The 25,440-nt window shown below is 35.0% G+C and overlaps 1 protein-coding gene across 3 annotated transcripts in view; it reads right to left on the bottom strand.

The window, feature by feature from the left end:
* Positions 1 to 25,440, bottom strand: part of LOC113494157 (inactive dipeptidyl peptidase 10) — a 173,593-nt gene that overhangs the window by 22,689 nt on the left and 125,464 nt on the right. For all 3 annotated transcript variants that reach the window (XM_026872349.1, XM_026872351.1, XM_026872350.1), the window contains 3 exons: positions 24,088 to 24,182; positions 16,060 to 16,187; positions 9,464 to 9,693 (listed from right to left, as the gene is read on the bottom strand). In XM_026872349.1, coding sequence (XP_026728150.1) covers positions 9,464 to 9,693; positions 16,060 to 16,187; positions 24,088 to 24,182 — 453 coding nt within the window. The remainder of the gene's footprint in view (positions 1 to 9,463; positions 9,694 to 16,059; positions 16,188 to 24,087; positions 24,183 to 25,440) is intronic.

The raw sequence follows: 25,440 nt of genomic DNA, 5'->3' as shown, positions 1-25,440 counted from the left end.
ATGGCTTCAAATTACTGGGTTTTGAGACTATATACGGGTTTATTGAAATATGTAGACATTAACTGTTAAGGTAGAGAGAAATTCAGCTTAACAAAATGTAGAAAAAATATTAATTTCTGTATTTCCGCTCGGTACAAATAAAAAATGAACCCACGGGAACATAAAATCTGGATAAAAAAATATCCTTTGCCAATTCTGGTTAAAAACTATCTGTTAACCAAGTTACGTCTAAATCCGTTCAGTAGTTCTTGCGTCAAAGAGAAATTGACGTCACGCGTAAGTTACATTTACAGAATAAAGAATACGTTCTGATTATTATAAATATTTATTAACTACACGACGAACATTGCAAAAAAAGCATCACCCCTATCATTGGTATGATAAATAGGTGCAGAAAATATGTTACAAAACTTTAAATTGCATCTTCTTAACCAAATGTACCTATATGTAGTTCCAGATACCCAAAACCTGTTTAAATAAACCTCTTTCGACTGCGCCGTTCTAAAAGTGTCTAAAGGTCATCCAACATAACTATACTTATATATAATACAGGCCTCACATACTAGTGTAGGGTTTAGAAAACTCGCTCCCCTCTGCTGTAGGATGAATATAAATAGATCTCTTATTCAGGACAAAAGCGGGACGTTTTTATTTCAATGTTAAATTATCTGCGTGATTACATTATTAGTGGCGAGGTTTAATGCAGGGAGAAAGAGCCTTGTTATATTTTTAAACAGTTTTTCTTTTTTTTGTACTTTCATATTTTATTACAATAAGTTTCGTGGGATGGAGAAATAAAGTTGTACAGTGAATATGCTTAAATATTTAAAAAAATGACTGTTTTTATTTTGTTAAATGTGCCTAATTTTAGTTAAGTGTTTATGTCTGAATTCATGGTTGTAATAGTTTCAAGCAAATATTTGTATGCCAAGTAAGGCGAAACATAGTGAGACTTTTTTTATTTTATTAAGAGCTTTTATATGTGTTACCTATGTTTAAACAAATAAATTTATTCTATTCTATTCTATTCTAAAAGTTCGCTGTCCAATTGCGGTTGGGTGAGAAACTAGTCGAGCGATCCCGATAAATAGGCGTTAGTAAACCGATCTTAAACAAAAATGTACCTAAATATGCATAGTGGGTTAACAATAACCCTTTCTTATTTAAAACTTTTGAGTTATGAGAGGGAAGTTTACCAAATAGGTAAATATAGGTGAATGAATACACCAAGGCACATCGAAAATAAATATAGGAAAACTTGGAAATCACGCGGCGAATCAAAATAAAATAAAAATTACAAATTCGTGATACATCTAGTTAAATCTCAGCTTTAAAGTCTCTAAAACAAAGTCAACAGTAACGACATACCTACATTTGTAAAAATAGCCTAATGATTTCTAAAAAAAATACTGCATTTAAAAAAATGTAGACACATAAACAAAACAAGCGAACCAAACACAAGCTTTACAAACGAAAACTCTTCATGAAGAATTCAATATGAAGCATCACACGACGCATTCATATGGAAACTTCCTACCACCATCTTTTAAAGTGAGGTAAAACTGTTGTGTGGAAGCGAGTTAGCAAGCTACAGGGCGTAAAGCGGCATCTCTCTTCCACAATAGGTTTTTTTTTGGTAATCTTGGACACCTACTGCACCGGGGAAGGAAATGGGTAGTGTCAGACTCTTACTGACTAAACCTGAACCGCCGTGCTACGTCATCCGCGTTTTGGTGTCGGTGTATGGCAATGATTTGCAATCGTCCATACACCGACCGCGGGCTTCCATTGACCAGTTGTGTGGGCCGGTGGGCCATGACTCGTGTTATGTGGAGGCTGACGTGGGCCATGTCTCGTGTGCCGAATGTGGCCCCCCGCCGTTCTACAATAGTCATCCATGTGATTTGTCCAACATGTAATTATACTAGCTGTTGCTCTCGACTTCGCCTGGGTGTCGGTTATCGCTTCAAAATCATCAGCTTCTTAAACGCAGTCAGATAAAAGTAGCCTATGTGTTAATCGAAGGTGTCACCTTCTTCATAAATTTCATCGACATCGGTATAGTCGTTTGAGCGTGAAGAGGTAACAATTATACAAAGTCATGAATATTTTCATAATTATCTTGATAATACTTTAGTATTATTTTATGCTTCATCAAAAAAAAAACGAATAATATGGTTTTGCTTACTGATTGTTCGTTTTAAAGATTAGTAAGATTCAATTAAATAATGTAAATTAACTACTGATAAAATATTCGGGATGTGTGCCGTCGCGGTCGCAATGCCATTAACAATTTAGTTATTATACTTTAATAATTAAATAAGTTGTAATTGAATAACTTTTTCTGAATAAACCAAATAAAATTATCTATTTAGTGTTTAATCAAATCATGAACGAAACCATGTGTGAAAACATTTACCCATCATTAAATACGAAAATTTAAAGTAAAATGTTCTGGTCCTTTGGTCCGAATATAGTCTTAAAAGTCAAACCTAAAATTAAATCACCTTTATAATTGTCCCAAAGGGCAGTAAACTTTACTTGAAGGCTGTCGATCAAAGGACTGAAGTTTTCAGAATCTGTCGTCATCTTAATCGTTTCGTCACAATTCACAAGTATTTTGGACATGAAATTAACATTTAGAAAGAGAGGGAGAGATAGAGAATGTCATTCTTATTAAGTATTGGATGTATCCATGCTTTTAAATGTCATGTTTAGTAAAGAAAAGTGCTGCATATTGAGTTATTGTGTCACTTGTTATTTAAGTTAATAGTTTTATAATGTATTTTATAAGTTCATGAGTTAAATTACTGATTAATACGATTAAAAATTAATACGTTATATTTAATAAATAATTGACGTAAATTTTTTCGTTAATAATCGCACGTAATCGCCTTTAATACAAAACAAACAACTTTATAAAAATCGCCCAATCCGTTCGGGAGCTATCATGATACAGACAGACAGACACGTCAAGCTTACAACACACCTGTATTTGCGTCGGTGTTTCAAAATATAACTTTGGCAACCAATTGGTTAAAAGTTAAAGGTACGAGTACTTTGAGGCGCTCGATTAAACTCAACCTTTTTTCATTAACATCGCGACTCGATGACAACGTGATAAGATATCTCAAAGACAACTGCGGAATAAATTGTTCGAGTTCAGAGCTCGGGGCTAAAGATTCCGTACATTTCAATGCAATTTGATTTAACGTTCATTTTAATGTATTAGGATGGATGATGACAGCTAGTGTTGTGGCGTTATTCGGGGAAGGATTGTGCCTAGCAGTGGACCACGTAGGCTGAGTTTGTATTAATATTCCACAACTTTCATACAACGCTATCTAGTCTTAAACTAAGCAAAGTTTGTTAGAAGTATAATTATTAATTACCTTTATGTGTAAAACCTACAAAAACACTTCATCCACTCCTTAATATACCAGGAGCACAGGATATACTAAGAGCTAACGAGAACGGGATCTACTAAATAGTGCAGCCAGTCTAGACACCGCGAGTGTCCATGGGGATTTAGTCTGTAACTAATTTAGTTCGGAGACCGTATAATATGGAGTTGTGTATAGCTCATATTTTAATTAGTTTCGTAGATTTATGGACGGTATGAAGATGAAATGAAATAATATTGGAATTTGGTGGGATAAAACTCCCTGGCGGATATCATTACATCTATACTAATATATAAAGCTGAAGAGTTTGTTTGTTTGAACACGCTAATCTCAGGAACTACTGGTCCAAATTGAAAAATCCTTTTTGTGATGAATAGACCATTCATCGATGAAGGCTTTAAGCTATAAACCATCGCGCTGCGACTAATAGGAGCGAAGATACAATGAAAAATGTGAAAAAACAGGGCAGGTATAAATCATAACTTATTATATCTTCTACCCACGGGGACGAAGTCGCGGTCAACAGCTAGTTTTAAATAAAGTAGGCCCGTGGAACTGTAGATATAAAGATTTCTTCTTTTAATGTTATGTCATAATAACACATAATATTGACATAAAAAACATGGGAAACAAATACATTAGGAACCTTAACTACTCAAAAAATATTTCATACGATACAAAAGTACCAGGAGAGCAAAACATTCAAGGAGTCTCAATATTCTTACGTCATTATTAACAGCTTCAACGTTAAATAACTTCTCAAATACATTATGCCCTAGTACCGTATAACCATCTTAATACGGTTGACTCCCTACGGAATTTGAGACGCCTCTACCTTTTTTTAGGACCCCTGTAAGGGCCAAATGCCAAATATTTGGCGCGTTTGTGAAATAACTATGAAATAGGGACGGGAAATATTTGAAGATCTTTTATTGATGTCCAGTCCTTTTCTAGTGTGCTTTACATGTTTAATTTTACGCATGGTTGGCATACTGATGTCTGTTAAGCCAGAATTAAAATTGTTGTCTGTCGGTCTGTTCATTTGTTTCGTTTGAAAGTAAATGTTAAGAATGTTTTTAGCCATAGGAATTGCTATCAGATCAAAAGGCATGTTGTAAAATAAACTCGCTGTGAAGTTAGTTATGAAGTGGTGCGGTTCTGGAGACCAGGAAAAACAGATGGAAATGGCGAACCAAACCCTTTTTTTTAGTTTGCTGTTTGTACTAATGATCGTGATTTTGACTGATAAGCCAAAGGATTAACAAGCAATTATAGACCGTGAGGTTCTTCAAATTAACCTTAACTGTGCTTATAAGAATTTTAATCCAATTTAATAATTGATTTATTTTTGAGTGACGTAAAAAAAATTAATTGATTGAATGACGCTTGGAACCAGCCTACAAGGTGCCTATATGCGTTTAACTCATCCGGCCTCCACTTCTTAGGCCTTAGGATAAGTTTTCGAATTTAGAAGCCAACATCCAAAATTACTCTGATCGTTTGATTAAATCTTCACCGTAGAAACGCAAAGAGGACGTCCTTTTCACAAATCGCGTCGTAAACGTTTTCCTCAACAGAATGCGTTATTTGGACATCCAGTCAGGCCATTACTATGGTGAGAACACATTTAGCAATGCCCTCCCAATTTCAGATCTTACATGAAGATACAAAAAAAGTCTTACGGTACCCCTAAAATGTAGGAAAACACCTCCCTTGCCAAGACGTTCTAATTTTACAACCCCTGGGGAGGGGACGATCATTTTATTCTGTTAGGCGGCTTGTAAATGAGCGTCTACCTTTATCTTAATGGGAACTTGCACTCAGCTCATTTGCGTGCCAGTCGCCAGATTGTGCCAGTTGCCAGATTGTGGCAGATGCCATATTCCTGCCAGGGTGCCACTCGAGACTCGTTTTGAGGGGTGGAACGTGTTTTATGCGGAATTTTGGCTTTTATTGGAGTTCGTTTGGCATGTAAGGTTACACGTAGGGCTGTTTGAATTGGTTAATGAATTGTTAAGCTGGATTAACTCTTTACCGTATTTAAATGAGCTTCATTTTGTAGAGGAATTCAACTTTTCTTTTAGGGCTGATAGTCGTTTTGCAAAGTGTGTTTCTCGATTTACTGTGACAGTTATGCTGAAATCTGGGTGCTTTTTTAAGTGGTGTTTAAGATATTCGTCATGATTTGAATTAAGGAAGCTGGGTCCGAAACTAGTTGAGAGTTGTATTATTTCAGTCTGATATAAATATTAATTTTTCACTCTCCATATTGACTAGCAACATGGTGTAAGTTGATGTGTTGGTTTGGCCTTCGGATTTTTTTCGGATGGGAAATCATCAAATGACTTGGTGTGAGCGGAAGGTAGCGTCAGACGTCTATTAACTAAAAGCCATGATTCGATTGTAACCCTTTCGGGCAATCCCGCTGCACTGGCAGGACCGAAAATTATTTTCAGATCCTTCTAAACATCTGTAATCGAAATCGATTTGAATTCCGACATATTTATTTAATTGAAAAACTGTTCCTAACAATTGGTTTAAAAGGTCTGCTACTGATGCTGTGTAACTTTTAATTAAATCCTTTGCAAACAAAGAGTTTTTCACAAAGCTTGCAAAGTTGTAACCACTGGAAAAGTGGTGTCGAAAATAAGAATTTTTAATTTCCAGTTTTACGTTGTTGTTTTTAATCAAGTTGGATTTAAATTAATAGATTTTGAGACAAATGTTAATTCCCGTAAATATGGGGATTATGGCTAAGATGCAGTTAAAAAAAAATACCTAGATCTTCGACTGATTTTGTCGCATTTGGCACTTCGATTAGTGATCATTCAAAGTTTAGACTTTTCTTCACCAATTTTGGGCCCAGCATTACTATGCGTTTGTATTTTAGAAATAAAATCGTATTTTACAATTTATCATTGCTGTTCAGAAGGCCTACCAACCACTTTTTGAAGATTGTTGCATTTGTGGAAGCGAGACGCCGCACCACGTCACATAGTGCCATCTCTTTCAAACTTCTGCAGCAGTCTTGCATAAAGAGGTGGTGAAAGGCATCAAGTCATTAGTCTACGAACACCTAGTCACTATATCGACCATTTCTGTCCAATTTACACAACTTGCCATTGTTAAAAGCGTATATATGTGTACTCGTACTTCGTCATTGTCACACAAGTCTAAGTTTCGTAACTAACTCTCGCTTGTTAAACTTGTAAATAACTTTGACGACGTCATACGTGCACTTCGAGGAGTGAAATTAACATTAAGTATATTGAATAATGTGTACTCAACATTTTTGTTATTAAAGTGTTTTTATAAATTATCCTTAAAACGGAGTATTAAGAGATGATAAACGATTATACATGTTAAACACAAATGAGTTTTTTTTCAAACCAAACTGTCAAACAGTGCAAAATAATGCAAAATAAATATCGAATTGCAATAAAAACAAAAAGTGAAAAGTGTATCTTAATGCTCGTTACCTCATCAAATGTTCATATCTAAATGACAGATGTAAATTGTTTTGGATACAGCTGATATTCTTGATTGATACCTATGCTTAATTTTGCTAGTTGCAAATGTAACCGTCATCGCGTTAGCTAGGTAAAGCCACGGGCAACAACCAGTGAACTATAGTTTGAGTACCTAATCTTTAAAACTAGCTGCATAGGAGATAAAACAAAAGCCAGATGTTTGAGTGTAACCAAAACCTGATATCTTTATAAGTCAAGCAAGTTCGAACGTTGAGGGGCAACACTAACAACCTATATCGATAAAAAATAAAACCAATATAGATTATCATTAAATAATGTAACTCGCCGCGTCAGCTCATGATTAAGGACTCCGATTGGACCCGAAACTAGTCGGGCACGCCCTTTAAATACGCGTGAGTAAACCCTTACATCATTTAATAAAGAATCAGTCTTACGATAGTTATTATAAAAACCAATATAGATGTTATAAATGTTCAATTAAAAATTTAAATCAATTTTCGCGAGGAATAAACGCAAGTTTTTTGTTCGAGAGTTCTATTAGAATTAAAGTATCAGGCTGAATGAATGTCGGCCATATTGAAAAGGCGAATTATCGATAAATATTGAATCGCATTGACGTATGACAGAAATAAATAGAAGTTTCAGTATTATTATTAGGTTACTGAAGAAGGAAAAAGCTGAAAACGTGTTTGAAGATACGCATAGTTTCAGTAGAAGGCTTATGCTTATGCTTACACATTATGTTCTAGTGTGCTCGTAAATCATTATGAAACAAATTCTATTGAACTGAAATGGCATTTAACATGTAACTTTATTCAAAAAACCAGGCCAATAAATCCTCTGCAATAGTTTAATCACTTCTACTTGTTATTATTATTTTAAATTGTCTTGGCTTTAAAAGAGACTGCGACCCCTGATTTGTTTCGAAATTTTTTCTCAAGATAGTCGGATAGGAAATGTCGACTCCAGCGTTCTTAAACTTAAAATAAATGATTTAATTTTATTTCATAACAAATACCTATGTTTAACAAATAATAAATAGTGTGATTTGATCAGAACACGTGATAAATTTTAGTGGGTGAGTGAATGAGTTTTTCCCTTTTTTCCACCTATTATAAATTGCAAACTTATAGAAACTAACCTTCTGATCATTTCTATATAGTGTACGAGGCGAAAACGAAAATTAAAATTGACTACTACACCGACTCTACGCTTCCAATAGACTTTCCAGATTTTCTTTTGTTACGGACGGTTATGACGTAAGCATTGCGCTCATCCGTTGCCGACCATGAAATTGAAATGGCTGATTGTAATATGGTAATATTTGGAATATTTTGTAATAGTAAAGGAAAATAGGTTATTTAGGCCGGGTTAGATATTATCACGGTTCACTAAATAGTTTGCTATTGTATTTTTGCTTTTCTATAGAATTCTGTTTTGGGTTGATTTTTTATCCAGTTGTACTACAGATAACCGAGAGAGCGCATGATATTTCTTTTCATTTTATGCTGAAACGTAGACGATTTTTTTATTTATTTGTTAAGGAGTAGAATACACAATAGTATCCTATTCTTTAATTATTTGACAGAGACTAAATTTGCTCTATATTTTTTTTAAGTTGTGAGTTTTTTTTTCAGATAATAATTTAGTGGCAAATGCAAAGGCAGCGCCTGGTTGAGGGTTGTGCGGCATAGGGAAACAGGGCAAGATTTGAGGAGGCCTTTGAACACATGTGATAGAAAAAAACAGTTATAAGTAACCGAAAAGTTCCATTCAGTCTGTTATAATTCAAAAACATTTTTGCAAAAAGTGTTTATATCTCGAAATTCTCTGCCATTACTGAAATAAAGTAAATTACATTTCTAAAAGCAATAAAACGCGATGACGGTGCAGTAATTCTTTTGCTCAATCATTGTCCATTCAAAAGCAATTTTCTGGATGTTCAACAAAAATCTGATTCTCATGGGTAAGGCTGTGGTCCCACTGACAGCGGAAAGTGGAAGATAAGTAACTAAGTACTATGACTATAGGCGTTTTATATAGCACTAGCTGTTCTCCATACCAAACTTCAGCGAAATCGGTTTAGTCATTTACATAAGAAAACACACTAACTCACTGTCACGTACATGATATTAATTTGATCAGGGACATCATACTCTCTAGAAGGTCGACTAGCAGCAGTAGGTACTTGTAATTGCTGAAGCGAGAATGCTTCAGGTCGTGAAGTACGTCCTCTTTCTTCTATAATTGTAATTTATGTCAAAAAGGTCTTGTAATGAGCTCATGACTGAGGACCCCTGGCAGGTTTACGAGGCTTCGAAAATATACGTTCGAAAATGTCGCTTTACATTTGAAATACATACGTAAACCTTTTTATTCTTCTTATTTTCATTGCTGGTATAGAGTTCTCTTTTTATGAATGAATTCCCAAATCCAATTTTTAAACTCCAAACGAGTCATAATTTTAAAACAAAATCATCATTCACGCAAGAATAAACTATAAAAATCCTATTCACAAAGGTAATTTAAAAAAAAAACATATCTCATACAACTAAACCTGCTACTAACCTTCATACAGCCAATCCGGGACCCCATTATGTATGGTCCCCGGAATCCCGGAGTCCGTCACGCGGTACCCAGTAGAGGACCTCGGTGCTGGTCTGTAGTAGATGTCGTAGTCCTTGACGGTGATGAGCCCGTGGCCTTTCGGAGTCCAGGTCGCGAGGAGAAGGGATGGCCCTTCGGTTATCACGCCGCCGCCCACCTCGTCGGGCAGTGGCGTAAGTGGGTAGGATTCGCTGGGGACAAATGATAGTGGTAAGTAACTTATTGATGTAGGCAGTGAAGGAAATGTTATTAATTTTCTACTAATATTATAATCGTGAACGTTTGTAGATGGATGGCTGTTTCTTACACCTCCCGCCTGCTCGTTTGCATAAATGTACTTCCCACGGGTGGGCAAAGACATTTTTCGTACAGGGAAGATCGTAGCATGGTAAGCATTGATCACCACGCGCGTTTGCTATTTCAGATTAGAATATTCTTAATAAAGGTTTTACGTTTTCTTCTTCGCCGCTTTGTCAGAGGTACCTTAGAATAATTAGTAAGGTATATATAATTTTGAAGAACTCACATTGGCATTTTGCCTTTGTTGGGATCGAATTCAAAGAACCAAACAAAAATAGAAAAGTTCTTTCCCTAAAATGGAAAAGAAAAAAATACACACGGTCAGTTGCAAGGATTCTGTCTATACGGTAACCAAAACATCGAAACCAGTTTTAGCATTTATATGCATACTAGCTGACCCAGCAAACGTTTTTTTGCGTAATAAATGATTTCTAGTTGTATGTATTTTATAATGCTACATTATAAAAAAATAAAAGCAAAAAAATTCGTCCAAAAAATAAAATATTTTTTTTTTGTGTGGGCAACCCTTGTCATTTCGGGATATGAAAAATAGATGTTGTTCTATTCTCAGTCCTACGCAATACGTATACAAAATTTCATAAGAATCGGTCGCACCGTTTCGGAGGAGTACGGTAACTAACATCGTGACACGGGAATTTTATATATTAGATTAACCTAAAAATATTTCACCTTTTATTTTAGGCAGTAGGGTAAATCGTCAAAACTTTGTTGAATTTATTTCATCAAAGTTTTGTTTCTCAAAATTTCGTATAGAATTTAACCATCATAAATTCAAGTACCAGGGCAGCAGAGCTAAAAGGAGATATACATATAAACAAGCTTTTTCTCACTACACATTCAAGACAGTATTCACAAAGCCGTGTTTTCCCGCGCAACGCTCGATTTATTTTTTTATACCCAACAATAGGTTGAAGGGAAACTGGCTGTAGGCAGAACAAATGCTTTGTTCCGTTGCCTTTGCGTCTCTTTTACTTTTTAAATAGGTATACATTATTCTGCCATGTTAACTTACTCACCGTTGAACTCGTAAAAATGTCAGAATGGAAAACTTACTGCATTTAAACGAATGAATTTATTTTTCACTTGAGTTATTGACTATTAAATATCGTATGATCTCTTCCACTCTTTATTCAATATTGACTTTATAGATAAAAATAATCTATACTAATATATAAAGCTGAAGAGTTTGTTTATTTCTTTGAACGCGCTAATCTCAGGAACTACTTGTTCAAATTGAAAAAATATTTTTGTGTTGAATAGACCATTCATCGAGGAAGGTTTTAGGCTAAACCATCACGCTGCGACTAATAGGAGCGAAGAAACAATGGAAAATGTGGATAAATCAGGGCAGGTATAAATCATAACTTATATCTTCTAACCACGCGGACGAAGTCGCGGGCAACAGCTAGTTAAATTATAAACTTAATCTAATCGATACACAGTTACATATCGATTTGTTGACAAAGTACCAGGCAAACAGGAAGCTTAGGAGCCTGTAGTTATTTAAAAATACATCATTCTCAAAATCCTTTGCAAAATGATACCTCAGGTAACACGAAAATTCAAAATTCTAGCACATACAAAACCGAGACTCAGGAGACGTATACCTCGTACTAAATAAACACCCAAGATCTATTTTGAACCTTATCTTAATGGCGTAAAGAGTAAATTTCCGTACGTGTTCAAGCGTCCTAGTATATTGTACCAAAACACCTTAGTTCGCCGAACGTAGTGTTAAAGGCCCGATTTATGAACATATTAGGTTTTATGCTAGCCTGGTACTTGCGATTACGGCCGGTATACTGTTTGTACAGGTATTATGTGTTACATTTATTTAGATGAGAATAATGGACACATTATTTGGGTTTGTCCGTTTATTTCTGCAAACCGTTTAAGTCCTAAACTCAAAAGGTTTTTACAATTTGGGTATGTGACATCGGTTTAAATAATCGTATAATTGTTAATGTTATTTGTGATTTTCAGTGTCATGTTAGGTATTTTATTGAATGTCGACTGGGAATAGGTTTACTCAATTTGTCATGAGAGGGTTCTGCCTTAATCTTCGAAATAAAAAGGTACAGACTTTTTGATTGTCAAATCAAATTATCTCTTTAGCTAAACAAATAGTTCGAAAACATGTTGTTTTTAAGATTAAGTATCTGGATTTTACATATTCATCCTACATGACTAATCTAAACCTTATTGTAACAAAATATGTAATCTAGACGGCAATTTCTCTCTATAAAAATGATTTAGCAGTTCTGTTATTACTGAACTAACATACTCCTACAATCAGTAGTTTAAGTAGCGTCTCAGATACGGACTTCCTACATCAAACAAATGGAACATAATACCCTGATATGTGGCTGTTTTTATCAAGAAAACCTATTACTTTGACAAACACATTAACTTTTGCTATATTTTCTGTATCAAAACTAAATCATTCCCTTATTACGTAACGATCTATTTCTACACAGAATCGATAACAGTTCCAAAAACAATTCAATGAACACAAATTCAAAATGGCCGAAGAACAAAACCGCGGCAAACGTTTAATACTTTCAACGTATAAAAACTTCTCTTTGATGGTCAGGCAAAGGAACAACCGATAATGCCAAACAGATTTCAGTTTGTTCTCGATGTAAAGTTTGAACCAAAGCTCCAATCAAAATTTGAACAATCTATTCCGCAAACAATTGTCTTTGAGAGCTGTCAACGCTAAGTGACAAACCAACTGGCTATTAACTACTTTAGTAGATTCATAATTGGAATTGTGATTCGAGTTGGAATCGATTCAAAATTGATTATGATATTGCGAGTCTGATGCCAGTTGTGCTAATTGACAGTTAAGTCTGAATTTATATTGAAACTTTTTAGTGTTGTTACCGTTTTGAAAGCTGTTTATGGTTCCATGCGTATTTCTTTATGAACATGTTTTATTTATGCCGCGTCACGGTTTTATAACAGAAACTTTAGGCAGAAGTTCACGTCTGGAAGAATTAAGCATAAATTGCCTAAAAATCTTTTTGTTTCTTGAAATATCATACGTTCATTATCAAATATAAATATAATAAAACACTTCTATCAATAAAACGATCAACCAATCACAACTAAACACTTTTGAACGCCCACAGAATATCGAAACCTACAAAACGGTTATCCCAAATAAATCACGTTAAAATTGTATGAAACTTTCATACAAATAGTCTCCATTATGCATGACGGGACTATTGAAAAACGTGAAAAATATACCTCTGAAACCTTTGGCTGGCTAGACCGATAAATTTCCATATTCTAGGTGTGGACGAATGACGGATCGAGAGAGATTCGTAATACGCTTAAGGAGATAGATATTATGACCAGATTGGGAGGATCGGTTACATATAGGATGTAGGATTTTGGTTTTAGACTTGTAGTGTTGAAGGAAACTGGTCTTAGTAAATATACTGAGTTACCCGGTTTTTCTAAGTGATGGATTTAATCACTTTTTCTTTTTATATGTACCTATTTATCAGTTAGTTAGTATCGGTCTGTGACAGCTAGATAGTTCGAGACGAGAAACGGGTCTTAAAAAATGATAAAAATCATGCGTTCACACGTTCATTCGTTTAATACCATGGATAAACATACAAGACGCTGAATGCAAACATTTTTGTTAATACGACGCCCGCACTAAGAAATTTAATCCTTGTATCGCGGGGGTTTCACAAACAGAGAAACAAAGATACCCAGACTCAGGACATGAAAATTGATCTACGCGGAGTTCAAACCTGCAAAACGTCATGCTCGGTTGGCATGACGACCTGTACCACTCGGCTATACAGTAATTTGTATGATATGACTGCATGCTCCAAGATATGCATATAGTTTTACATACAACAATTCACCGTCAAACAAAAGACACCCCGACTCAGGACAAGCATTCGTGGATCACACAAACGATGTCCTACTCGTGGATCGGACACACGACGCGTCGCACACAGTGCGAATGGCGTGATGACCTCAACCACTCGGCTCTCCGTGCTTTGTGTATTTAAATAACGCTTATTTAAATTTATTAAAAATGTCCTTGTCACTTGAATAATTTGGAGTTGGGGAACAGATGTCTCATGTAATAATTCACAAGCCTCGCGAAATATAATCCGGTCGAGGTCACGAGACCTTGAATCATTAATAAACTTTGAAATATTTCTGTTTTTATGGCAGACTGAAGGATAAAGGATTGTGTATTTCTTCTGGATATTCTATGTATATAAAAGTACTAAAGTTGCTAATATTTTAAGTATTTATTTAAATCCTACTAATATTGTACACGCGAAAATTTGTATGTATGGATGTTTTTCCTCTTTCACGCAAAAACCACTGAACAGATTTAGACGAAACTTGGTACACAGGTAGTATATAACCAGGATTAACATATAGGAGCTTTTATCCCGATTCCCGTGGAATCATTTTGAGGTGGGCAGACCCGCGGGTTTTCCGCTAGTATTGATATATTTTTGTCAGTCATAATGGAAAATTGAATTAGATATTTTTGTTAACAAATATGAGCAAGTACTATTATCGAGGGTCCATACTTCACAGTAATTTGAAAAGAGCCCTTAACTAAACACTCTTAGTATTTTCTGTAGAGTGTATTACTTTGGACTGATTAACTGTAAATTGTCAATTCGATAAATGTAACATTGTCACCCTAAAAGTATTCTCAAACTCCACGTAACACAAACATAATTAGTATCTGCGTAACAACACTATGACTTTGCAAACCGTAAACGAGCATACAAAGCCTGTCCCAACACTAGTTCAACAAAACCGCTAAAACAAAAACTCGCTCTTCCAAAGACTAATTACGTCACTAATTACTAATTAACGCGTTTTCCAAAAAACCTTGAGCTTTTGTTGTTCGCGTTACGTCTTTGTTAATTTATTTTAATAATTAATTATACAGCATTACGCTGGCCGACGAATTATGAATTATTTGGGATAAGGTTTCGTTTTACTGTCTTTTAAAATTTACATATAAAGAGGGTAGTTACGCTGTCTTTTATTCATTTATTACAACTAGTGCCAACCGCCATGGACTGCATAAGAAAAAACTATTTTAATGACAATATTTTCATACATCTATTTGACAAGTCAAGTGACATTATCTGTCAATGCTTTATGTCAAAATTATATCTATAATTACGGTTTACTCACGCGTCTTTATCGAGATTGTCCAACTAGTTTCCGATTGGGGTTGCGAGTCAAACGAAGATATAATAATACTAACAGGTAAGTTATATCCTACCAAAAACATTTTCATGTAAAATTCTGCCAAGACGAGCCCATATGAATCGCACTGTCAAAAAGTTATCAGATCCCATGTAGAGCCAAGCTTCTAACATTACACACACTCGCTTGGCTCGTCTTGGCGATGTTGCTTGAAGTGTATGAAAAAATGTATTGAATTGACAAGTCTAAGTCACATCACTTGTCTAAGACCAAAGTCATTTATATACATTTGAAGATTTCTATCAATTTTCGTCTCAAAAGGATGTAAAATTTTCAAGGACTTTAGTGAAAAACCACTACTGGGAAAAAACTTGTTTCTTTTGTTATTATTCAGTTATTTAAGAGTTTTACGAAAAAAGGCCATTTAAAACTAAGCTTGGTTTATTTCAATACCAGTGTTAAAAATAAAAGGTTTATTTTTTATTTATAACTCTTTGTATTCGCACAAAATGTTAGTGAAAAACAAATATAAATGAAACAAAACACAAATAATAAATCGAAAAATTCTCCACTCCATTATTTTACAATTCTTCAAATTTATGAAATATTTTTTAATTGTGTTATTTGAACAAATGGATATGATCTTGCTTTTATTTTTACTTTTATTAATACTTTTAAATAAATTTATTTTACCGTGTTAATTAATTTCCTTTTTTTTAAGTTAAGTTTGTATGGGATTTGGAAGATTAAATTTGAACTAGGGTGTCGTGTAGGTAAAGTCAGTTTACTAACGATAGTCGAACGTGACAACTTCACAAGAAAATACTGATGGAATGGCTGAATTTTTGCCTTAGAAAAAAAAGTCAATCTAACGCCTCAGAGCGCGGTAACGCTCATTTTTCGAGTATTCGGCTCCATCGAATTATAAGATGTTGTCACGTCAAAAAATAGAGTAGGCAATTAGGTATATGTCCTCAACATTACTTTAATAAAATTATATACACATAATTTGAGATACTTACGTAGTCAGTATATCGTAAACAGTGTATTTGGCGAGGTAGGAGTGCGTGTGTATCTTGCGGACGTTCTGTGCTAGCAGGAGGAACCTTCGGTCAGCAGACACCGAGAACGAGGCTGGTTCCAACACCCTCTGTAACAAATGGGTACGGTAAATATAATCATATTTTTAGAACAGAATTTTTACTTGACTCATAGAGTAGAATAGACTAGAATATTTACTTGTTTCTACAGTATTAAAGTACCTTAAATAAAAAGTGTAATGGAAGTCAGAAAACTGTTTTCATCTGTTCTGGTAAAAAGATAACACGTTCCTATTCTGACCAAATTTGTCAAACACAAAATCCAAAAATTTTAACCCCTAAAACATCAACTAACAGACAAAACCATATATAATGTAAGCCGTTACTTAAACAGATGTCTTAAGAAAGTCCTAGCGTATTTAACTGTCTTGGCAGACGTCATGCATAAATGATCCATCTTGCTTAAGCTGTTACAGTGAGCCCGCATAATGGTTCATTTATATTTGGAGTGACTGAATACTGCAGTCGCTCTCAGAGAGATCAAAAGAATATAGGGGTATATGGTCATTGTTTCTATTAAATTGAATTCAATCTATAATATGTCGCGGGATTCAAAAACATTCAAGTCTCATGCACTAATATACAAAAGTTCAGGTAGAGTATGGCATGGATCATGTAAACGCTTGTACTAAGCGAGGATCGAACTCGCGACACATCCGCACATTAGTATGGCGAGTAGACATCAATTAATTGGCTAACGGTAGCAAGCAAGAAGTATTTGTGGGAAAGAGTCATTCACAGATGTTACGGGTGATCAGAACGGTCATGTGATTAAGGCTTAATCAAAGGAGTGTTATAAGTGTGTCTGCTATGTGTTTGTGGTACCGAAGCGCTTAAACGGGTAAACCGATTTGGATGCGGTTGATACTTTTGATTATTAATATGTTTTTTATTTTCCTTGCATTATCATTTTTAACTTTTTCTAGCTGATCATAAACAAAATTGGTTAGTAATCCTCCGAAGATCAAGAAAAAGAAACTTAGTTCAGTTAATGAATTGGTGTTTCAGCAAACTACCTAACGTTACTGTAGGCAATTTATTATCGTCAGTGAAAGAATCTCGAATTGCAAAAGAAATCTCCATTAAGTTAGCCATCGAACCAATTTAGTTAACAAGAACTTAGTGCGAATAGAATAATTTAAGAAAGATTGGGCTTAATGTTTTATTGTTACTACTCATCTATCCTTTTACGAGCTGTTATTTCGTTTCACCTTTCTCGTTGTATGTATGCCTGTCCGTCTGTCAGTCTGTCAATTCCTACAAGTTCAATTTGGTCATTTTTTTCCGGTTTCCGATTTAATTTCCACAACATATGTTTATGTAAACAGCACATCAAGCTGGACGTGGTACGCAAAATGCTTAACATCATCACGTTATTTATTTCTTCCTTTCGTCTACATTGCCGTGCCCTACAGGGTCCACAGTGTACTGTACTAGTATTATGTAAAAACCTTTTTGTAAAAAGTATTGAGTATTGAGAGTCCATAGTAAGAAGCACAACGTTTAAAGAAATTACCAAAACTAGTAACAGAAGCACATGCAAAGGTACTTAATCTTCAGAAACTTTTAAGTGGGAATGAGTGTAAGCCGCAAATTTCATTTATCAGTCGGAACCCAAGAGAATACGTCGAAACTTATTCTAGAATTATTTAAAGGGACATTCACATCGAAAGATTTATTTGTGATTGAGGGATAGAGTAACGTAGTATGTAATTGCCTGATGCTAATATCGGTTATAGCATCAAAATGAACCGCCTTATGCGTAGTTGTGGTAGTTAATTGTGCCTTCATCCAAGATGATAGGTATTTCTACAAAAATCGCTTGAATAAACCAATTTCCATACCACCTTATTTTACGACATTGACAATATCCAGTATTTTGATAGTAAGTATCGTGAGAATGATTCATTATTAAATGATGTAACGGTTTACTGACGCGTATTTATCGGGGTAGCCCGACTAGTTTCGGACCCAACCGGAGTCCTTAATCATGAGCAGACGCGGCGGGATCGCGAGTCGAACTCTGCTTATAATTTAATAAATATCCAGTATGTTTTTACATTTCGATTTCTTAACAAAATCAAGATTCTCCTTTGTTTCGTAAATGTAGTTCAAACGAATTGCATTTGTAACCGATTTTTATTTATTTTTAAGAAGGTCAAATATTTACAAGTTAAAAAACAAAAAATTATTAAATTAAAGCATCAAAAAATTCACCGGCATCGCTGCCGGCTGGGAGTGTGCCCAAAAGGCTGGCAGCATTGCCACGTTGAATGGCAATGCTAATCCTCTGAGCGAGGTAAAAGCCAGCCTTTGGGTCACGAGAAGTGTCAACGAGACGCTTTGCTAGGTCTTTTAAAAGCGTTTTGGCACTCGGCCCCCACGGCCCTGAAGTTTCAACCCCAAACGGCTCAAAGAAGTAACTACCAACTAGATTACCATATTTGCGCCGTTTGAGGTTTTCAGCAGCCGCGGCAGCAGAGCCAGCGCAGCTCGAAGAACAAAATTGCATTTTGTTTTATCAATTTGACAATGTTCTTGGACTTTGGTTGCAAACGGTACTTAGTCTAAAAGAGGCAATTATTATTTGACGTCACTGTTCCAATGATTCTAAGAAATGGTTTTATTTAAAGTATCTATAAGTACCCTTTTAACGGACAGTTAGAATGAATTGAGACAAATAATCGCCTATCGCGAACTAACAAGTAAGTAAATTTATTATAATAACATTTTAAATGGACTGTCGAGAATGGTATACCAGAAATAAATGAGGCGAAATAAGTCGAGATTTTTAAGTATAAGCATATTAAATCTTTCGTAATTTATCGATTTTCTAATTTTCCAGAGAGTGATGAGTTTCGAAAAGAGATTGACGCAAAAAATAGTTCCTTGGAAGCCATTTAAAAAAACGCGGAACGACCTAAAACATGCCTTATTCAGACAGTTTTGGTTTGACTTAAATATGTTTGATCAGTCATATAGATGTTGTAAATGGTTTGACATAGAATCACGTGTCCCAATAACACATTTCATCATCATCATTATCAGCCATACACAGGCCTCTCCAATAGCACGCCATCGAGATCTGATCTTCGGCTGCTTAAACATTTAGGTTTTAAGTAATGCAAGCTGTCTATAATTAATGTGCAATGGCGGACTTAATGCCGGAGGTATCCTTAGCAGTCACCGAGAGTGATGCAGAGATACCAAGAAGTTGGTGTCTGAACATAACAGGAATACCATAATAGTTAAGTTAGCTAAATTAGTATAAACTTAAACTAACTAAATACTAATACATAAAATATATTACAAAAAGACAATATCTTATCTTTCTATCAATAGCTCTTTATCTCAGAGCTTTAATCATACATCCTTATAAAAAACAGAACACTATATCTACTATATATTTCTTTAAAATACAACAGGTTTATGTTTAACTTAAAATAACACCTAAGCTTAGAATATTTCGCAAACTTTTCGAGATAAATGGTTCGGAGTGTGAAGTTGGGTCTCCATAACAGTTTGTCAAAGATCTCTGTTCATGGCCGAGTGCCAGTAGACATAATCATATTTTAAACTACATTTCACGCATGCTGTTCTTGTTTTTTTAAGAAATATACTATCTGTCAACTTTAATTCGGAAGTAACTCTTTATTTTTATCGTTTTTTTAATGGTCAGTTTTTGTTTTCTATAAAAACCGGCCAAATGCTAGTCGGACTTCCGACGCTGAAGACTTCGTTCAAATAGACTACATACAAAACCAGTCGCACCTAAAAGCGCCCGGAAAACGGCTAATAAAAACTTGATTTTGATTATCTAGTTGAGTGATAAGAACATTGAGAGCACTCGCAAGTTATTGCCACCAAACAATTTTAATTAAATTAAAACATCCCTGAACTTCAATCTCCATTTTTAACATTTCAAAATTTTAAGAAATTCTGTGAAATTGTGTTAACGCCTAACAGATTCAATATCTTCTTGAAGTATCTCTCAATTGTGTGAACGCCGCTCTACACACTTTATTACGCCATCTCGCTTCCTCAACTCAACACATTGCTGCAGTTGTGGCGAGCCTTAAACTCTCATGGCGAACCTCCGGATGTCTACCCATTTCACAAAAGGGGTAGCTACATCAATAAAACAAAAGAACATTGAATTTGCATGCGTTAATTTGGGAGTCATGATATTTTCCTTTCTGTAGACACGACAAGCGGCTCGACAAAGAGTAATTGCTTTTTTGCGGTTGAAATTCTCAGCAGCCGTTTAAGGTTTAATGAAAAATGCTGTAGGCTGATAAATATCAATACAGTGACCTTAATTTACGGATATATAGTGAGCATATGTGTCCACAATGTAGTGAGAAATTAACATAATTTAGCAGTTTATATTTTTGGAATAACTATTTCAAGACTATGTAAATATCGGCTGGTAATTACCTCCCAACGGTGGTCAAAAGGCTTCTCAAAAATCTACTTTTCCTCACGATATTTTCAGGTTTAACCAAGTCAAAGTAACTGGATTGACGTTCTGAAAAAGGTTATTGATATAACCAACCTCCTCCAAGTTACAACCTGTACGAAAACAACCCTTAGTCTTGAAACAAGATTAATGTCACTTATTGGCATTTCGGAGGTAAATGAAAAACGTCACAAGCAGCTCCTAGTCTCACCAAATTACTTTCTACCCTCATTATGTAAACTTTTCAATGAACTAAAATAAGGGCGAGCGGGGCAAGGTCACTTAATACCCTAAGTGTCACGGACAGGGCCGGGGAAATTGATGTCCAGCCAACAAGTGGGCAAGTGGAGGGGAGGGGAGAGGGGGGCGAAGGGGGGGAAGGAGTGGGGTAAGTTCCGATCCATTGCCTCTTTGTGTATTCGATGGAAAACTTATTTTTGCAGCGTACGCGCGATTGGGTTAACATATTGTGGATTTCGGTGAGCTGTTTATTTTTCGGCAAATGTTTTGATGTTTTTCGGGATGTTGTCGTGTCAGTAATAGTGTGTTATTGTTCCTGACATGTTTGATTGTTAGATGTGTTTGTGTTGACGTTTGGAGAGTGAGAATACTTGAGTTTTAGAGATACAATTTCTGTTAGTCATGTAGTATGAAATAAGGTTAAATGCCGAGTAAAAATATTAAGTAGTACCTAAGTTTTGTCATTGGGTATTTAATGACAAATACAATAAATAAGGATCTTAAACAAAGGTACTAAAATAAACAAACTTATCGGTTCGTAAATAAATAACTTCAAGAAAAGCATTTGATATAAAATGATGTAATAAGGAATTTCGTATTATTTATTATTACACTCGTGAAGAAAATATAATTATTCATCACTCTTTAATTATTAATCAAAGCCCTATTAATAGTAGGATCATCCCATTATCAAACCTTCTACACATTAAAAGCTTACGAACAACAACAAGCGATCACATAAAACAGCTGTTTCTAACAGACACAATACATAGTCACAGTCACACCAATGCCGTAAAGCCACATAATACTGTGACTAAAACAAATAAAGACGAAAAGCCGAAAGGCCGAGAAGCCGGCAACCAAGGTTGTCACACCGAGTCAACCGGTTGACGTGAACAAACAGACGGTTGCCGCAATACAATTACTGCACGGCCTAAATGGCGACGGAATACGGCTGTGAGGAGAACTGAAGTTTAGGTTTAAGGCTGAGAGAAATTTCTGGAAATTGGACGTAGTAGTACGTATTGTTTAGGTTTGGCAATGAATAGTAGATATAAATACAAGGTGATATATTTTTTTAGATATGGTTTTTGTATTAGTTTAGTTCACGCTGCATCGTTTGAGTTTTGTACATTCTTGTTTATTTTATTTTTTTAAACATGGCTTTGTAATAATTGTATTCAGAGAATGACTTTCTTCCATGGTTTTATTCAAAAGATGTTTAAAAATAGCTAGTTAATTTAAACGGACATTTCCTTATTACACTACCAATACTGAACTAGTAACTATCTTATCCCTCCAGCACTTCTCTATCTTTTATAATAACTATCGTGAGACTGATTCATTATTAAATGATGTAACGGTTTACTCACGCGTATTTATCGGGGTAGCCCGACTAGTTTCGGACCCAACCGGAGTCCTTAATCATGAGCAGACGCGGCGGGATCGCGAGTCGAACTGACGTCAGCGGCTGCGCATCTCGCTGCATAGCGCCGCGCTACCCCGGCTACTAGTCGGCCTACCCCGATAAATACGCGTGAGTAAACCGTTACATCATTTAATAACTTCTCTATCTTTTTTGCGTATAAGTAACCTTGGACTTAATGACTTCATTATAAATACCAATCTATTTCGATTTATTCTTTAAGACTTCGAAAATCAAACAAAAGAAATGTAATATATTTAGAAAATTATGGCAAAATTCAGCAAAAGTCTTCTATTTAGTTATTTGTATTATTATTTTCATTGGTGCGGAAGTAAATTATGCCTGTAGGAGCGGCGAAATTCATCGTAGCAAATATTGTGTTTGTTACGCGACCAATTCCGGGGTATTTCCTGATTGGTGATCATTGAAGTATGAGAAGGCTGTAGTAATGTTACCGAATGGTTGAGAATATTGTTGGTATAACTTAGAAAATGGGAAGTAGGAAAATCTAGATGAATAATACCTAAAACTACACGGTCGAAACTATGTAAAGTATAAGCCACGTTTTAGAATAGAGTACTTAGAATAAATTTATTTGTTTAAACATAGGTGACATACATACATATATCTTAATAAAAAAATAAGGAAAGTCTCACTTGGCATGAAAATATTTTTTGAGCATGTAAAAGTGAGGCAGCAGAGTGGTTGAGGACACCAGGCCTAATACACGATAGCGTACTGCTTGGGAGTTTATTTTTCTTCTCTTGCATTGAAACTACTTCAGATGGGATCAAGGGTTTGCAAAACTGGGAGTCCATTTTTGATTTGACATTTAAAAAGTTACTTCGTAACCTAATTTGTATAAATGAATTTTGATTTTTAAAAATCCACTATCCGCGATCTGCCGCCGTTCGAACGTCGTGTAGCCGTTTGTGTGATCCACGAATGCTTATTTTAAATGTGGATATCTTTATGCATGTGAATATTTGGGAAATCCCCGCGACACAAGAAAAAAATTTGAAGAGCCTTTAAAAAAAAACAATTTCTTTCGAACCATTATTAGTCTAAATAATAAGGAAATCAATAACCTACATTATATTAAATAATAATGAATCTTAACTCTGAAATAATATAATCGATATTTGCCTAACATTTGTCTACTGAAGTGTTTACAGTGCACACTTCACTCCTTTAACTAAAGTTAAAATTTCTCTTTACTTTAATTCTGTCCTCGCTCATGTGAGAAACCTTTTCGATCTTGTCATTTGTCCGGTTTAAGGGAAAGTCCCTTTAAGCCTAACTGAGAGGGTCCATCGTAAAATAATCCCTTTAATGGCTGAGTGAGCGGGACAAGCACCCTGTATAACGCTTTGGATCTTAAGGATTTTGGCGTATGGGAGTTATTTGTAAGGCTTTTTTGAATATTTATTTGAGACTTGCAGTAGGCATATAACGACTGTTGTGAATAACTGCATTCTTTTTTTCATATTAAATCTTTTAATTTTCTATCTTCTATATTAGAAAAATGAATTGGTGTTCGTTAGTCTCGCTAAAACTCGAGAACGGTTGAACCGATTTTTGTTTTTTTATTCTTGAAATATTTGTCAAAGTCCAGGGAAGGTTTATAAAACATGGAAAATTAGCAAAAAAATGCCTTTTTGTCTGCATTGTTATATCGACGGTTAGGAGGTACGTAGTTCGCCGGGATAGTTAGTACTATATAATAAGAAATGTCATTTGAAATATCAAAAAACCTTATACCTCATTTTAGATTTTAAACAATAAACTTTATTATTGTAATAATATTATTGGTTTGTATACTTACAAATGTCGTGTTAGGCATGAGTGTTTTGGTTGTCTGGTTAGCGGCGAACATGAGGCTGATGCCGCCCCAACTGTCGCGGAAGATGAACTCATCGCCTGCAACAAAAGAAAAAAGAACTTTATAAGCACAGATATTTTGTAACTAACAGCCGCATTAGAGAATTACATCCTTGCGTCGTAAGGGATTTGACAAATATTCAATTAACATGTAAAAGACAGCCAGACTCAGGACAAGCATTTGTGAATTATACAAAGTGTCTCGTGGGAAACCTTGAACTCGAGGTGAAATTAACCACTCAGCTATCCATGCAGACATAATTTATTTACCTTCACGTCAAATGGTAAAAAACACAAAAAGTTAAAAATGTACAAGGTTGCTGCTTTTTTCATAAGCAATCTCTACCACCAGATCCGTAGTAATGTAGTTTTTTTCTAGCTATCCCGGTTTGTGAGAGACAGCCTGGTGGAAGATAGGATTGACGGACAGACAAAGGTACCTCAGTAATTGGGTTCCGTTATTCCTCTTCGGGTACGGGACCCTACAAACTAATCAAATAGATGACTAACTAGTAAAAAAAGCCTTCCAAAAAGCTTCCATTATGACCTTTCAAAAACAAAAATACAGAACAACCGAACAGTCGCTTATACCTAAACTTCCATAGACCTAAGCAATAAGTTTACACTCTTTAGAAAGGCATAAAACGGTCATTAAAAGTAAATTCAAGGATTTCATGCCCAATTAAACATAAAATCCCGCTATATGAAGTAAAAAGTAAACAAATTTGCGAACGATACAGGTCGTTGAGCACAATCGCACTTACTGGGATTAATTTCGTCTACAATTTAATGTGGAAAGTACGTTTGCAAACCGCGTATTACTTCCAGCTATTGGTACTCAACATGTTTAATAAGAGGTAGGTTATTTATTTATTGACTTATATGGATCACCAACAAAGAATACACCTTGCATGCTATACAAGGGAAAAAGAAGTTACAGAGTTCTTGTGCTTCCTTAATTACAGGTGACCACATTATGCAAAATAAGCCTTGTGAGCTTTAAATAAAGAAAAAACGCGGTAACACATACAAAAGATGACAATAAAAATAAAAATAAAGAAATCTAAATTAAAATTAAAATATGCTGTTGAAATGATACGTAAGAATGTACGTCAATAAGTTAATAAAAAAATAAAAAACAATAATTTAGTTTTAATTTAATTTTTCAGTTATTAGTTATAGTTATTATCTAGATACGTTCAGTAGACCAAATGTATCTGCCTTTTTAGGATACAATGTGGCAATTTATAGTTTAATGACAACCATTAATTTTTTGGCCTTTTTCATAGAGACTTAT

Source organism: Trichoplusia ni, chromosome 5 (genome assembly GCF_003590095.1).
Source record: "Trichoplusia ni isolate ovarian cell line Hi5 chromosome 5, tn1, whole genome shotgun sequence".
Classification (NCBI taxonomy): domain Eukaryota; kingdom Metazoa; phylum Arthropoda; class Insecta; order Lepidoptera; family Noctuidae; genus Trichoplusia; species Trichoplusia ni.
Note: the sequence above shows the minus strand (reverse complement) of the source record. Positions and strands in the feature narration are given on the sequence as shown.